General features: G+C 34.7%; 1 protein-coding gene across 2 annotated transcripts in view; it reads left to right on the top strand.

The window, feature by feature from the left end:
* The window catches only part of LOC145664990 (uncharacterized), a 111,569-nt gene that overhangs the window by 39,318 nt on the left and 58,252 nt on the right, over nt 1–13,999 (top strand). For both annotated transcript variants that reach the window (XM_081732167.1, XM_081732166.1), the window contains exon 5: nt 10,747–10,905. In XM_081732167.1, the coding sequence (XP_081588293.1) occupies nt 10,747–10,905 (159 nt within the window). The remainder of the gene's footprint in view (nt 1–10,746; nt 10,906–13,999) is intronic.

Genomic DNA, 13,999 nt, shown 5'->3' with positions numbered 1-13,999 from the left:
TATTGACCGGCTTTATTATTGAATAAGTACAGGATTTATTACTTTTTCATAAGACACAGGTGTATTTGTGTACCAATCTTAAATTTTGGAAGGGGTACATTTCTTATTGTCATATCAATAATTGGTAATTGTTCTTTGGGTAAATCATTAGGATCACGTGATCGGTTATTGATCTATGATGGGATTAGGAGTCCAGGACATTGGTACATTGAAACTTTGTAGGATAATTTGATAATGTGTCATTGGTTTTGATTATTCCCGCCAAATATAAACGTAAGCAAGACGTTGTACCACGTGATTGTCCTTGATGAGGTAGTGTACAGGGATTCATTTCCTTTGTTGTGGTACTTCTTAAGTTTGAGTACACACTTAAACAGTTGGTTCTACTCAGGTAAACAATTGACGGACATTATTGACCTTATTGAACATATTAACTCTAAGACTTAGGTATATCAAGAGAAGTATTCTTTCAATTTGGGAATGGTGATAAACAGAATTTTAACATAAGGTGCGAAATTTGAAACAATACATTGAACTTTAGTCACAGCTCATAGTCTAAGATCATTGGTGGTGATTGATTTGAAATCTGATAGCTAACCTTATTGAATCTTATGACTCATAGACGAAAGGCAATACATGCTACAACAGTTTGAAATTTAATCATAAGGTGATGTAATCTGACACTAGCAAAGTTATTGTTAATGCAATTTGATTGGATGATCACTATCTTTCCTGCAATCTGATTGGTTGATCACTATCTTTCGTGCAATCTGATTGGTTGATGATTTTCAAATCTTTGCTGTATTCAGTTTTAAGTTTTGTTTAACATTTAAAAATCTTGGTTTCGTTCAACATTTTGCACTCACTGAAACCGTTTATTTGTTAATCGAATAGTTAAAAACCGGATAAAGTTTGACGGTTAACCGTGAAACGTAAAATTTTTTTAGTTTGAAATTTTTTTGTTTGAAACTTTTTGTTTCGAAATTTTGTTTGAAATTTTTTTGGACAACTTTTGTTTCAAAATTTTTTTGTTTAAAAATTTTTCGTTTCAAAATTTTGTTTAAAATTTTTGTTTGAAATTTTTCGTTTCCAAATTTTTTTGTTTGAATTTTTTTTTGTTTCAAAATTTTGTTTGAATTTTTTTTCGTTTCAAAATTTTGTTTGAATTTTTTCGTTTGAAATTTTTTGTTTGAATTTTTTTCGTTTCAAAATTTTGTTTCAAAGATTTTTGTTTGAAATGTTTGTTTCAAAATTTTGGTTTGACATTTTTAAAAGTTTGTGCACTCATTGGTAAAGAACCGAAACTGTTTAGAAGTAAAACCTCTGGCAACATTGTGGTGCACGTCAGAGCATGGGGTTGTACTTGAAATGAAAAAACACAAATCATTGAAAATGGATCATTTTATTACACTCCACATACATCCATACCAGATAGTGGTTCTGGATATTGTCGATACAATGTATTTTGAACTTCTTGCACTAGTTTGTCTTTAGCATATAATTTTAATTCCAGTTGAAGTCTTTTAAGATCTATTGCGATATCAATTGGTGGAAACTCAATGTCCATTTGATCACAAATAAACTGTTTATCAATACAGGTATGCACCCACGAACGATGTTGACAACCATCACAATATCTAGATACATGTTGTACAATATGCATAACACATTTTTCAAAATAGTACTTTTTCAGGAATATACTAGTTTTGTTGCACACTTCCACTGCATGTTTCGCGCACTGGAATACGCTGATAAATTTGTTCCATTCTGTTTCCGTTAGATACACCATGTTGCGAGGGACATGAAATGTACTCTTTTTACGTAACAGCACCATCTTCTCTTCGAGGACTGTACGCATCACCACTTCATGATTTGAGCCTAATGATTTGACTATGGTCACATTTAGCTCATCATGAAAATAATCGTTCATTTGGTCGATTCGTGAACATAATATTTGCCATTCTTCACAGGTCAGTTGTACACCAAATTGTTCTGCTTTGCCCAATCGAATCACAGGTTCAAATGTTCTACCACTGATACCAATCATCACATGTTTTGTTTGAAATATATTTATTGGATAATAGCTTGCGAAGAGGAATTCTTTATCGTTAGAAGTACACATCTTTCCTCCTGAAAAGCACTTGCTCAAATGATTTCGTGGGATGACACTGTATTTGCTGGTTTATAGTTATTGCTGACGTCATTGGAAAGGAATGTGCTGACGTTTGAATTCATGATTTCATCACAGTTGCTGACGTCATGCCGACCAACCAAATTCATACAACTACGGCTGACGTCATTGGAAAGAAATGTGCTGATTCATGATTTCATCACAATTGCTGTGTACTAAATTCAAGTTGATGACTTCGACCCAAGAATCCTTTGTAACATAAAGATACAGATCCAGTATTTAAGAAACACAGTAGTTCTTCTTGTTTTGATGCTTCCATGGGTAAATATCTTGCTGGTAAAATTATATTCTTATCATTTTCAAGCTTCACTACGATTCTTAATCCAAACTTTGTAGGGATCATTTGGCTAGCTAAGATTCTATAAGGTACATTCTGTTGTAAATCAGTAATCTTGGTAAATGATTTCATCACATCACGTGTGTTTAGAAACTGCAGACAAGTAGCCATGATGATGTTATCATGAATACTAACTCGAACGATACTTATATATGATGCAAAACTGATGACGTTGCATTATCATGCTCTGACGTGCACCACAATGTTGCCAGAGGTTTTACTTCTAAACAGTTTCGGTTCTTTACCAATGAGTGCACAAACTTTTAAAAATGTCAAACCAAAATTTTGAAACAAACATTTCAAACAAAAATCTTTGAAACAAAATTTTGAAACGAAAAAAATTCAAACAAAAAATTTCAAACGAAAAAATTCAAACAAAATTTTGAAACGAAAAAAAATTCAAACAAAATTTTGAAACAAAAAAAATTTCAAACAAAAAAATTTGGAAACGAAAAATTTCAAACAAAAATTTTAAACAAAATTTTGAAACGAAAAATTTTTAAACAAAAAAATTTTGAAACAAAAGTTGTCCAAAAAAATTTCAAACAAAATTTCGAAACAAAAAGTTTCAAACAAAAAAATTTCAAACTAAAAAAATTTTACGTTTCACGGTTAACCGTCAAACTTTATCCGGTTTTTAACTATTCGATTAACAAATAAACGGTTTCAGTGAGTGCAAAATGTTGAACGAAACCAAGATTTTTAAATGTTAAACAAAACTTAAAACTGAATACAGCAAAGATTTGAAAATCATCAACCAATCAGATTGCACGAAAGATAGTGATCAACCAATCAGATTGCAGGAAAGATAGTGATCATCCAATCAAATTGCATTAACAATAACTTTGCTAGTGTCAGATTACATCACCTTATGATTAAATTTCAAACTGTTGTAGCATGTATTGCCTTTCGTCTATGAGTCATAAGATTCAATAAGGTTAGCTATCAGATTTCAAATCAATCACCACCAATGATCTTAGACTATGAGCTGTGACTAAAGTTCAATGTATTGTTTCAAATTTCGCACCTTATGTTAAAATTCTGTTTATCACCATTCCCAAATTGAAAGAATACTTCTCTTGATATACCTAAGTCTTAGAGTTAATATGTTCAATAAGGTCAATAATGTCCGTCAATTGTTTACCTGAGTAGAACCAACTGTTTAAGTGTGTACTCAAACTTAAGAAGTACCACAACAAAGGAAATGAATCCCTGTACACTACCTCATCAAGGACAATCACGTGGTACAACGTCTTGCTTACGTTTATATTTGGCGGGAATAATCAAAACCAATGACACATTATCAAATTATCCTACAAAGTTTCAATGTACCAATGTCCTGGACTCCTAATCCCATCATAGGTCAATAACCGATCACGTGATCCTAATGATTTACCCAAAGAACAATTACCAATTATTGATATGACAATAAGAAATGTACCCCTTCCAAAATTTAAGATTGGTACACAAATACACCTGTGTCTTATGAAAAAGTAATAAATCCTGTACTTATTCAATAATAAAGCCGGTCAATAACATTTAAATTTTAAATATTTGGCCATAAGAGGAACATCAACATCTACAATGGGGCTTAGAAAACGTTTACCGAATTTTGTTATTTGATAATTCCCAAATTTAAAAGGGAACATAAACATATAAAGGTAATAAACCATATAACGTGCTAAATAGGTGTCAATAACCTCCGAAATTTGATTTTTGGTAGTTCTTTACCTATGAAAAGGGAACGATGTGGACCATCCAAATTTATAGTGGTACATATTGGAGACCTGTACTATGATACCAAATGCTTGAGGAGGTTCTATTACCTTATATGGTTATATGGTCATGTATATAGGTTCATTTCCTATCATAAGATAAGGGGTGGGCCAAAGTACCCCTCCCAAATTTTTAAAGGGGTGCACAAATGTGCCTTTGTCTTATGATAGGGAATAGACCCCTATACATAACCATATAAGGTAATAGGACTTCATCCAAGGAAATAAATTGGGCCAAAATACCAAACACGTGGTACAACGTATTGCTTACGTTTATATTTTTGGCAATTTGTACCGCTAAAAGGGAACGAGGTGGACCACCCAAATTTATCATAATACATGTTAGGGTCCAGTACTATAATACCAAATATATAAAATGAGCAATTTCTAAAATTTAAGGGGTGGGCCAAAGTACCCCTCCCAAATTTTTAAAGGAGTGCACAAATGTACCTATGTCTTATGATAGGGAATAGACCCCTATACATAACCATATAACCATATAAGGTAATAGCCCCTCATCCAAGAGGATAAATTGGGCCAAAAGACCAAACACGTGGTACAACGTAATGCTTACGTTTATATTTTGACAATTTTGTACCCCTAGAAGGCAACGAGGTGGACCATCCAAATTTATCATAATACATGTTAGGATCCGGTACTATAATACCAAATGTTTAAATTGGGCAATTTCCAAAATTTAAGGGGTGGGCCAAAGTACCCCTCCCAAATTTTTAAAGGAGTGCACGAATATACCCATATCTTATGAAAGGTAATGGACCCCTGTATACGCCCATATAACTATATAGGATAATAACACCTCATCAAAGGGGATAAAATCGACCAAAAACCAAACACGTGGTATAACGTAATGCTTACGTTTATATTTTGACAATTTTGTACCCCTAGAAGGGAACGAGGTGGACCACCCAAATTTAACCTAATACATGTTAGGGTCCAGTACTATAATACCAAATGTTTAAATTGGGCAATTTCCAAAATTTAAGGGGTGGGCCAAGGTACCCCTCCCAAATTTTTCAAGGGGTGCATTAATATACCCATGTCTTATGAAAGGTAATGGACCCCTGTATACGCCCATATAACTATATAGGATAATAACACCTCATCAAAGGGGATAAAATCGACCAAAAACCAAACACATGGTATAACGTATTGCTTACGTTTATATTTTGACAATTTTGTACCCCTAGAAGGGAACGAGGTGGACCACCCAAATTTATCATAATACATGTTAGGATCCGGTACTATAATACCAAATGTTTAAATTGGGCAATTTCCAAAATTTAAGGGGTGGGCCAAAGTACCCCTCCCAAATTTTTAAAGGAGTGCACAAATATACCCATATCTTATGAAAGGTAATGGACCCCTATACATGACCATATAACTATATAGGATAATAACACCTCATCAAAGGGGATAAAATCGACCAAAAACCAAACACGTGGTATAACGTATTGCTTACGTTTATATTTTGGCAATTTTGTACCCCTAAAAGGGAATGAGGTGGACCATCCAAATTTAACCTAATACATATTAGGGTCCTGTACTATAATACCCAATGTTTAAATTGGGCAATTTCCAAAATTTAAGGGGTGGGCCAAGGTACCCCTCCCAAATTTCTCAATGGGTGCATTAATATACCCATGTCTTATGAAAGGTAATGGACCCCTGTATACGCCCATATAACTATATAGGGTAATAACACCTCATCAAAGGGGATAAATTAGGTCAAAAACCCCCGAAATTTCAATTTTTGGCAATTTTTTACCCATGAAAGGGAACGACATAGACACCCAATATTGATAGAGGTACATACTATGGTCCTAGGCTACCACACCCAATTTTTAGATTTGGCAATTTCCAAAATTTAAGGGGGGTGGTCCTATGTACCCCTGCCAAAATTTAGGGGGTGGGCCAAGGTACCCCTGCCAAAATTTAGAGGGGGTGGTCCTAGGTACCTCTAGGTCATTGACCCCGGGCCAGGTCATTGACCTTTCACCCCGGTCATGAAAGAGAGTGAGGATGAGTCATTCGGCCATACGTCGGGGACTACTACTATAATCCTGCACAACAATGCAAAACCACATAAAGCAGAGTATGTAGGGCAGCTGCTGCGACGTTGGGGATGGGAAGAATTGGATCACCCACCGTACTGTCTCGACATTTCACCTTGTGACTTTGATCTCATTTGAAAGATTAAGGAACCACTACGTGGTAGGCGGTTTGCAACACGCGAGAACATTACTAATGCTGTGCACAAACAGTGACCCGATTCACACATGATGCGGCAAATGCTGAGGCAAATGCTGAGGCGGATGGTATTCAGCGCCTCCCATATCGTTGGCAGCGTGTGGTGCAAGTAGCAGGGGACTACTTTGAGGGTCTTTAGGCTCAGGTTTATCATGTCAAACTGTATGCGTACTGTGTTGTCATTCTTTTGCACCGTGAAGGCTATATTGCCCTGTATACTACCGTAAAAAATTATGTCTTACGATATTTCAGTGCTATTCATTGTCCACATATGTAGTTAACACCTTGTCCTTTCGTCTGTATATGTTACATTTTTTAACCAGACTGGTATCTTCAAGAAAAAAATAGTTGCCATGACTTTTGCCCCAACCCTCGTATTTATTATGTTAGATGAATGTGTCAACTTATTTGTGTGATCAGAGTCATTTTATCTTAATTTAGAAATAATTTGTTTAAAGCGATATTCAGTAATTTCTCGTTATATATGAATTTTTCTTGAACTCACTGTTAGTGAGATCCACCCTCATCATTACCCATAGATTTGCCATCTTGTACTAAATCTATACGAAACTTTTGTACACCGAGGACGGAAGTTTCTCTTTAGTCATTTCCTTCAGCCTTTTCATTAAGAGGATTAGTAGTACAAATGTTGGCGACCGTGACAGGATGAGTGTCGGGTCACAGAAGAACAGTCGTAGTGAAAAGAAGCAGCAACAAAGATGTGTCGCCTTAAAGCGATGTTGAAAATCAAATTTAAAATCAGTTAACCAATGTCATTACGGATTCCCCTGCATTCTGACAAAATAATGGTGTTAAGACATACTTTTGAGTGCAAACGAAATAGACAATACAGTGTATCATATATGTTGTAATCTTTATGTTAGTTAATTATGGTATGTGTAGTAAATGGGAACGGTAGCTCCATTTTGACTATGAACTTTCCTGATTCGGGGTTTGGCATGCCAAGCAACATGGATGTCAAATAAATTTGTTCGCGATACATTCAAAAAATGTTTCGGGTCTTATCCCACCTAGAAATGCCATGTAATCCGAAAATGTCGGAATTGTAAACGGAATTAATTCAGAACGGTATCCTACTGATGAAAGAGTAAGGAATAAAAATTTAGTGGATGCGAATGCCGAAAGACTGTATAAATAGAACTAATTACAATATACCAACAACTTCAATCACATGAACCGACTTTAAATATAATTTTGAATAAATCGTGCCAAATAGAAATGTTCTTATATACACAACGGGACCATAACACATTGAGTGATGATGTGCTGGATATTCAGAAGGAAATTAAAGATGATTTTAAAGCAATGAAGGAAGAATGGAATAAAGGTTTGAAAGGAGAGACAGTACACATAGAATATATTGATGTTATCCGGAATGATGTATAAAATCTAGATACTGAGATAACTAGTTTGAAGGAGATTGTACTAAATTAGAGCGAGCAAGGAAGAAGTAAGAGTTTTGAAAGCCAATACAGCTGGAATGAAATTAAAAATTTAGGAAATTAACTGTTAAGGGTAAAACCAAGTATTTAAATGGGAAATATGATCGATTAAAACTGGAAGTGGATAAATCATGATATGCGAGATTAACCGACAATGACGAAACTTTACGATTGTAACCTCGTAACATTCTGAACAATAATGTTCATAGACTAAACACAAATGTTACCACTATGACTTGAAGGATTACCACAGTAGGCAGCAACTCTACAAATACTCTTTTGTTATATATCCAACTATAGATTTACTACTGAAGGTGATCATTTATGATTTTGGAATGCGAGTGCATACTCGACCGGTTATTAATTCGAATGATACGTTATTCAATGACCAAGACACGAACAGCATCTCACTGTCGATCGGTCTTGATGACAAGCAGTGATGACGTACGAAGTGGTGAAATCACCTTAAAACCTAAGGACGTCCGCAATTTTCCTATTCAATTCAGTTCGGTCAATTCAGTCCGGTACAGTGAGAATATTTCTTGAAGAGTTTGATCGTTACGCCAAAATATTAAATTTTTCAAATCGAGATAAACATGTTTTGATACCACAATACCAAACGCTCGCAGCCAGCTGTTGAGATAGAAGTGTAATCAAGAATATACAGTTTTGAACATTTTAAGAGAGACGTTGAAGCACAGTACGTGTCTCCGTTATTAGAACATACACTAAAACGACAACTATACCTCCGCAAAATGACTAAGTGAAATATTTGCATGCTGCAATGAAAACAGAAAAATGTATGTGGCGTAGGTAAAAACGTAGGTTAGATGTGTAAATCCTATGTTTTTTGGACTTAAGGTACCGCAATTGTATAACTGAAAAAAGTACGTTTCGTACGTATTTTCTGTATGTGTTTCGAATAAACGTACTTTCCGTATGAATGAAAGAATTGTATATAGGTGGTCAGGATCTCACATACAGATAGACGTATATAACATATACCTGACGTATGTGACATAAGTATACGTATTTAATATACGGATAACTGTTAGATGTCATACATCCTGAAACGACATGATATAACTATAAGCGGAAAAGGGCAGTACGATGTAGCATATGAATAACGTATGTTCCGTACTGATTTCCGTAATAAATATAAGGATTCCGTATATTTGTACAGTATGCCGCTATTCGGATAACGGATTTTTCTCAGTGTATGGATTTTGCATGACAATCTATGGATCGTTACAATACAGGAGTAGTGTAGCTGGGTATGACGATGAGAAAGACCTAATCGATTGCTTGCTAATTTGTCTTCCACCTGATGAGTCTCGCCTGGTACGGATAATTCCAACGAAGTCAGTAGAATATCGTTTACTAAGGTTGACTGACATAAATCCAGTGGAGGGCCGCGGTGGCTCAGTAGTAGAGCGTTCACCTCTGGTGCTTGGGGTCCCGGGTTCGATCCCAGCCCCCGCCAAGTGAACTTTGTGGTGGACAAACACCGTGTGCGTGGGTTTCCTTGGGATTCTCCCGTTTCCTCCCACTTTCTTCATTCCACCATTTCATTCATTACTCATCATCACCGTCTCCTTTAGCCTAACCGGCATAAACCTGGGACGTAAAACTCAAGGATTTCATTTCATGTCATATAAATCCAGTGGAAGGAGCGGAAAATAGTGCCAATCCGAAACCATACGTATATTTAGCTCGAATTAATCAGTAGATGAGTCAAAATGACAAGTCAGCCCAATCATTTTCTAACTCTAGTTGAAATTAACAGAATAATTACCGTATCGATTTCTGCCATATATCAGAAACAACGGGAGGTCACAAAATGAATCTTGAAACATATAACAGGAGAAGACTGTTTATGAGTAATCGACGAGAGGAGAAAACTGCTAATACTTATTAGTTTCACATGGTCTAAAAAGTGTAACAGCTTTTTCGGGCCAGCTATTTTGAATGAGGTTTTCCTGGGTTTCCTTTATTCTCACCAGGTAAATGCCGGGATGATACCTAACATAATGATCCTAAGGCGCTTCCTTCCTTTCCCCATTCTTTCTTCCTTCCCTTTTATCGGTTAGTGTGTTCACCGAGGGATGACATCCCTCATATACGTTACTGGCTAAATGACCTTAGATGCCGATGTCCAGAAAGTTAAGAGGACTCATCCCGGCGAAATTAAAATACCGCTAATTTTACAGTAATTATGTGATATCTTTAAATAGATAAAATATAATCGAAATGTGGAACAAGAGCGCCCTACACAATATCATTTTACATGAGATACCGTTATCAGAACTCACTTATCTGCTTTCGATTTCGAGCCATTTTGAAAATCGGCATTTATTTTCGCGTTTCTAAACGGCCGAAAACAAAAAGCCACTAGGTGATTTGTGATAACGTTACCTCACGCAAAATGATATTGTGTAGGGTGCTCTTGTTCCACATTTCAATTATCTTTTATCTATTTGAAGATATCACATAATTACTGTAAAATTAGCGGTATTTTAATTTCGCCGGGATGAGGCCTCTTAATTTCTAATTCTTATTAGTTTAACTATAAGCGTAGAAATCAATTTGTCTTCCAACCGGTTCTACCATTTCCGGTTTCAATATTAACTCCCCATAGATCGTAAATCTGCAGTAGTTCCAGAATGTGGAACGCAAGTAATTTATTATTCTCGTTTTGTTTTTCTCTTCCAGTTAGAATATTTGGAGTCTCTACTAGCAAATCCTCCATCTAACGAAGAACTTCTGAGAAAGTCTTCGAAGGACCAATTTTCCTCTGCTCCCATCACTGAAATGTGGCAGATAGTGGCCTTACAGAAACGAGTAGAAGCTACAGAACTTGGAATTGACAAGGTTAGTAATATAATATATAATGGAATAACATACGCTTATGTTCTAGTTCTCAAAATTTTGTATGAAGAACAAATGTGTATGAAATGTACGTATGAAGAATCAATTTGTAACAGTAAATCTTCTCAGTATATGAGTAACGTAATTCCTAAGAGTTAACATTCGTCACTAGGCTACGTTTGTTGAATGCCTCTATTTCAAAATGGGCATAACAATGTTGCTGGAAATGAACGTGCTTTGAGTTGTCCTCGCTAATCTAGCGGCTAGCGCGTGTACTTCTGATGCACGTGGTCTTAGGTTCGATTCCCACTCAAGAAACACAAAAATTTAATTCACAATCATTCACTTCCATTAATCATCCTTCTACTTGAACCTAAAGGACATAATCTGAAACACTATACTAAATAATTTTCTTTAAAGAATTTACATACTTTGCTTTTTAATATTAATAGAAGGACCGTATTAAATATAAATCAAGTTGTAATTACTTACATAAAATACACAAGTATTTATTCAATGTTAACCAAGTAAACAAGCAACTAAGCAAGACGTATGATTTGCGTACATGATTATGTTTGGAAAACATTTTATATTTTACATTTTAAATTTTGGGTGGTCGACAACCAGAGATCCCATGGTGAAAAGAAGGACGATTGTACAGTCAGCGACAAAAATAGTTGTAAACCTGATTAGTATAATTCCATTAGATCGACTCCAGTACTTTCTGTGCTATCACAAACGCTTGGCTGAATGCATCCCACCTTACACGCAAATTTTCAAGCTGTTAAACCTGTGAAACACCAAAATAGGATTTTGCTGCGCAATTAACGAACGAAAAAGTTCTCCTCTTTAAGATTACTTTCTTAAGAAATATAATAGCTATATATCGCACTCCAAGTGGTGGTGTGATGATAAAGCATTTCTACAATCACTAAATGATGAGCATAAAAATTCAACAACTTGCTCTTTGCTTTTAGGTGATGTCAATCTAGATATACTAAGTGACAAATACTGTGAAAATATAGATGCGTATTTAAAGTTACTACAAAGTCATGGTTGTGTTTCATGCATAAATAAACACACTAGAGTTACAGAATATAGTAAGACTTGTATAGATCATATATTTTTGAAGTACCAAAGTCCACTGAATGTCACATTAGCTATGTTGCAAACAAGTATAACTGACCACTTTCTCACTAGTATAAATGTTCCCATTACAATGCAAAAGAGGGAAAAAATATCATATTAAACAGCAATTATAGATTATACTTTATTAAATGAAGAACTGAAAAAATGTAGCTGGAATCTGGTAATACAGAGTAATTCTGTTAATACTGCAACTTCGAATTTCATCCAAATAAGGAAAACTTGTATAAGTAATTCACGTATTAACAATAAAAATAAAAAGGTAAGTATAATTATCGCAAAATAAAACCATGGATAACAAAAGGATTAGTTAACTCTATAAGAGAAAGAGATAGATTAAGTCGTTAAGTAATAAAAAAGAAACGATTTAGAATTTAAGGAATATTACAGAAAGTATAGAAATAAACTTACACAATTAACTAACTCTAACTCTAACTAACTCTATGGCCTATGGAACCCGGAGGTTCAGTGCCGCGTTCACAAAAGCTCTCCACTGACTTCTATCCTTAGCTAATTGCATCCAGTTTCTACTTTGTATTCCTATCTCTGCGAGATCCATCTTAATATTGTCCTCCCATCTGCGCCTAGGTCTTCCTAATGGTCGTTTTCCTATGGGTCTACCAGTCGAGACTGAAAGCGTTTCTACTTTCTTCCATTCTAGCTACATGACCTGCCCACCTAAGCCTCCTAGACTTGACGACCCTAACAATGTTGGGTAAACCGTATAAACTATGTAGTTCCTCGTTATGAAGTTTCCGCCATTCCCCATTCTCGTTCCTCTTGGGTCCGAATATTCTTCTCAGGATCCTGTTCTCAAATACTTTCAGTCTATGTTCTTCCCTCAGAGTAAGCGACCATGTTTCACAACCATACAGAACAACAGGCATGATTATCGTTTTATATATTTTAAGCTTCAAATTCCTCGACAGAATTCGCGACGACAAGAGATTTTGAACCGAATAGTAACACGAATTTCCTGCTTTTAGTCGACATTTAATTTCTTCGTGAATATGATTTTCGTCTGTTAATATTGATCCTAAATATTTGAAAGTATCCACTTTATTAAAAATGACTACTATAGGGAACAAATTACATTATGTAATAACAATGTTAGTAAATCATGGAAGGTAATAATAGATTTTATAGATAATAATGACAAAAAATATGTAGAAATTAATGAACTAAACACTAAAAATGGTCTAGTAACGTTTGAACGTGATCCAATGTTGAAAGTTTTAATGAGCATTTTTCCAGTGTTGGCAAAAAAATAGTTAACAAAGAAATTGATGATAAAATAAATTTTAATTTTAATTCCAAAACTAAAGTAGTAAAATCTATATTTTTTACTCCAATCACTGAACAGGAAATTGAACGCTTCATAAATAAATTATCACCAAAAACAACATCTGGTATACATGGATTATCAGCAAGTGTATTGAAACATACGAAATCAAATATATTCAAACATTTGCCGTATATCTTTAACCTAAGCTTTGAAACAGGTGTATTTCCTGATGATTTTAAAACTGCTGTAATAAAACCTATATATATATATATATATATATATATATATATATATATATATAAAGGCTCAAAGGCTGATCCTAATAACTACAGACCTATATCAATCCTCAGTAACTGTGCTAAACTGTTAGAAAAATGTATAAAGAGAAGATTAGTTAATTTTCTTGAACAAAATAAATTCTTTTCTTCAAATCAATATGGATTTCAAAAAGGTAAAAGTATATCAGATGTGGTATACAATTTAACAGAGATTGTTTGTACAAATGTTGATAAAGCTGAAAAAGTAATTACAGTTTTCTTAGACCTAGATAAAGCATTCGACTCAATATCACACAAAATTCTCTTAAACAAACTAGAAAGATGTGGAATAAGGGGTATATTGCTATCTTGGTTTAGCAGTTATTTGAAAGTCAGAAAACAGGCCGTC

The sequence above is a fragment of the Thermobia domestica genome, chromosome 11 (assembly GCF_964235325.1).
Source record: "Thermobia domestica chromosome 11, izTheDome1.hap1.1, whole genome shotgun sequence".
NCBI lineage: Eukaryota > Metazoa > Arthropoda > Insecta > Zygentoma > Lepismatidae > Thermobia > Thermobia domestica.
The sequence above is the reverse complement of the archived record's forward strand: the minus strand, read 5'-3'. Positions and strand labels throughout refer to the sequence as shown.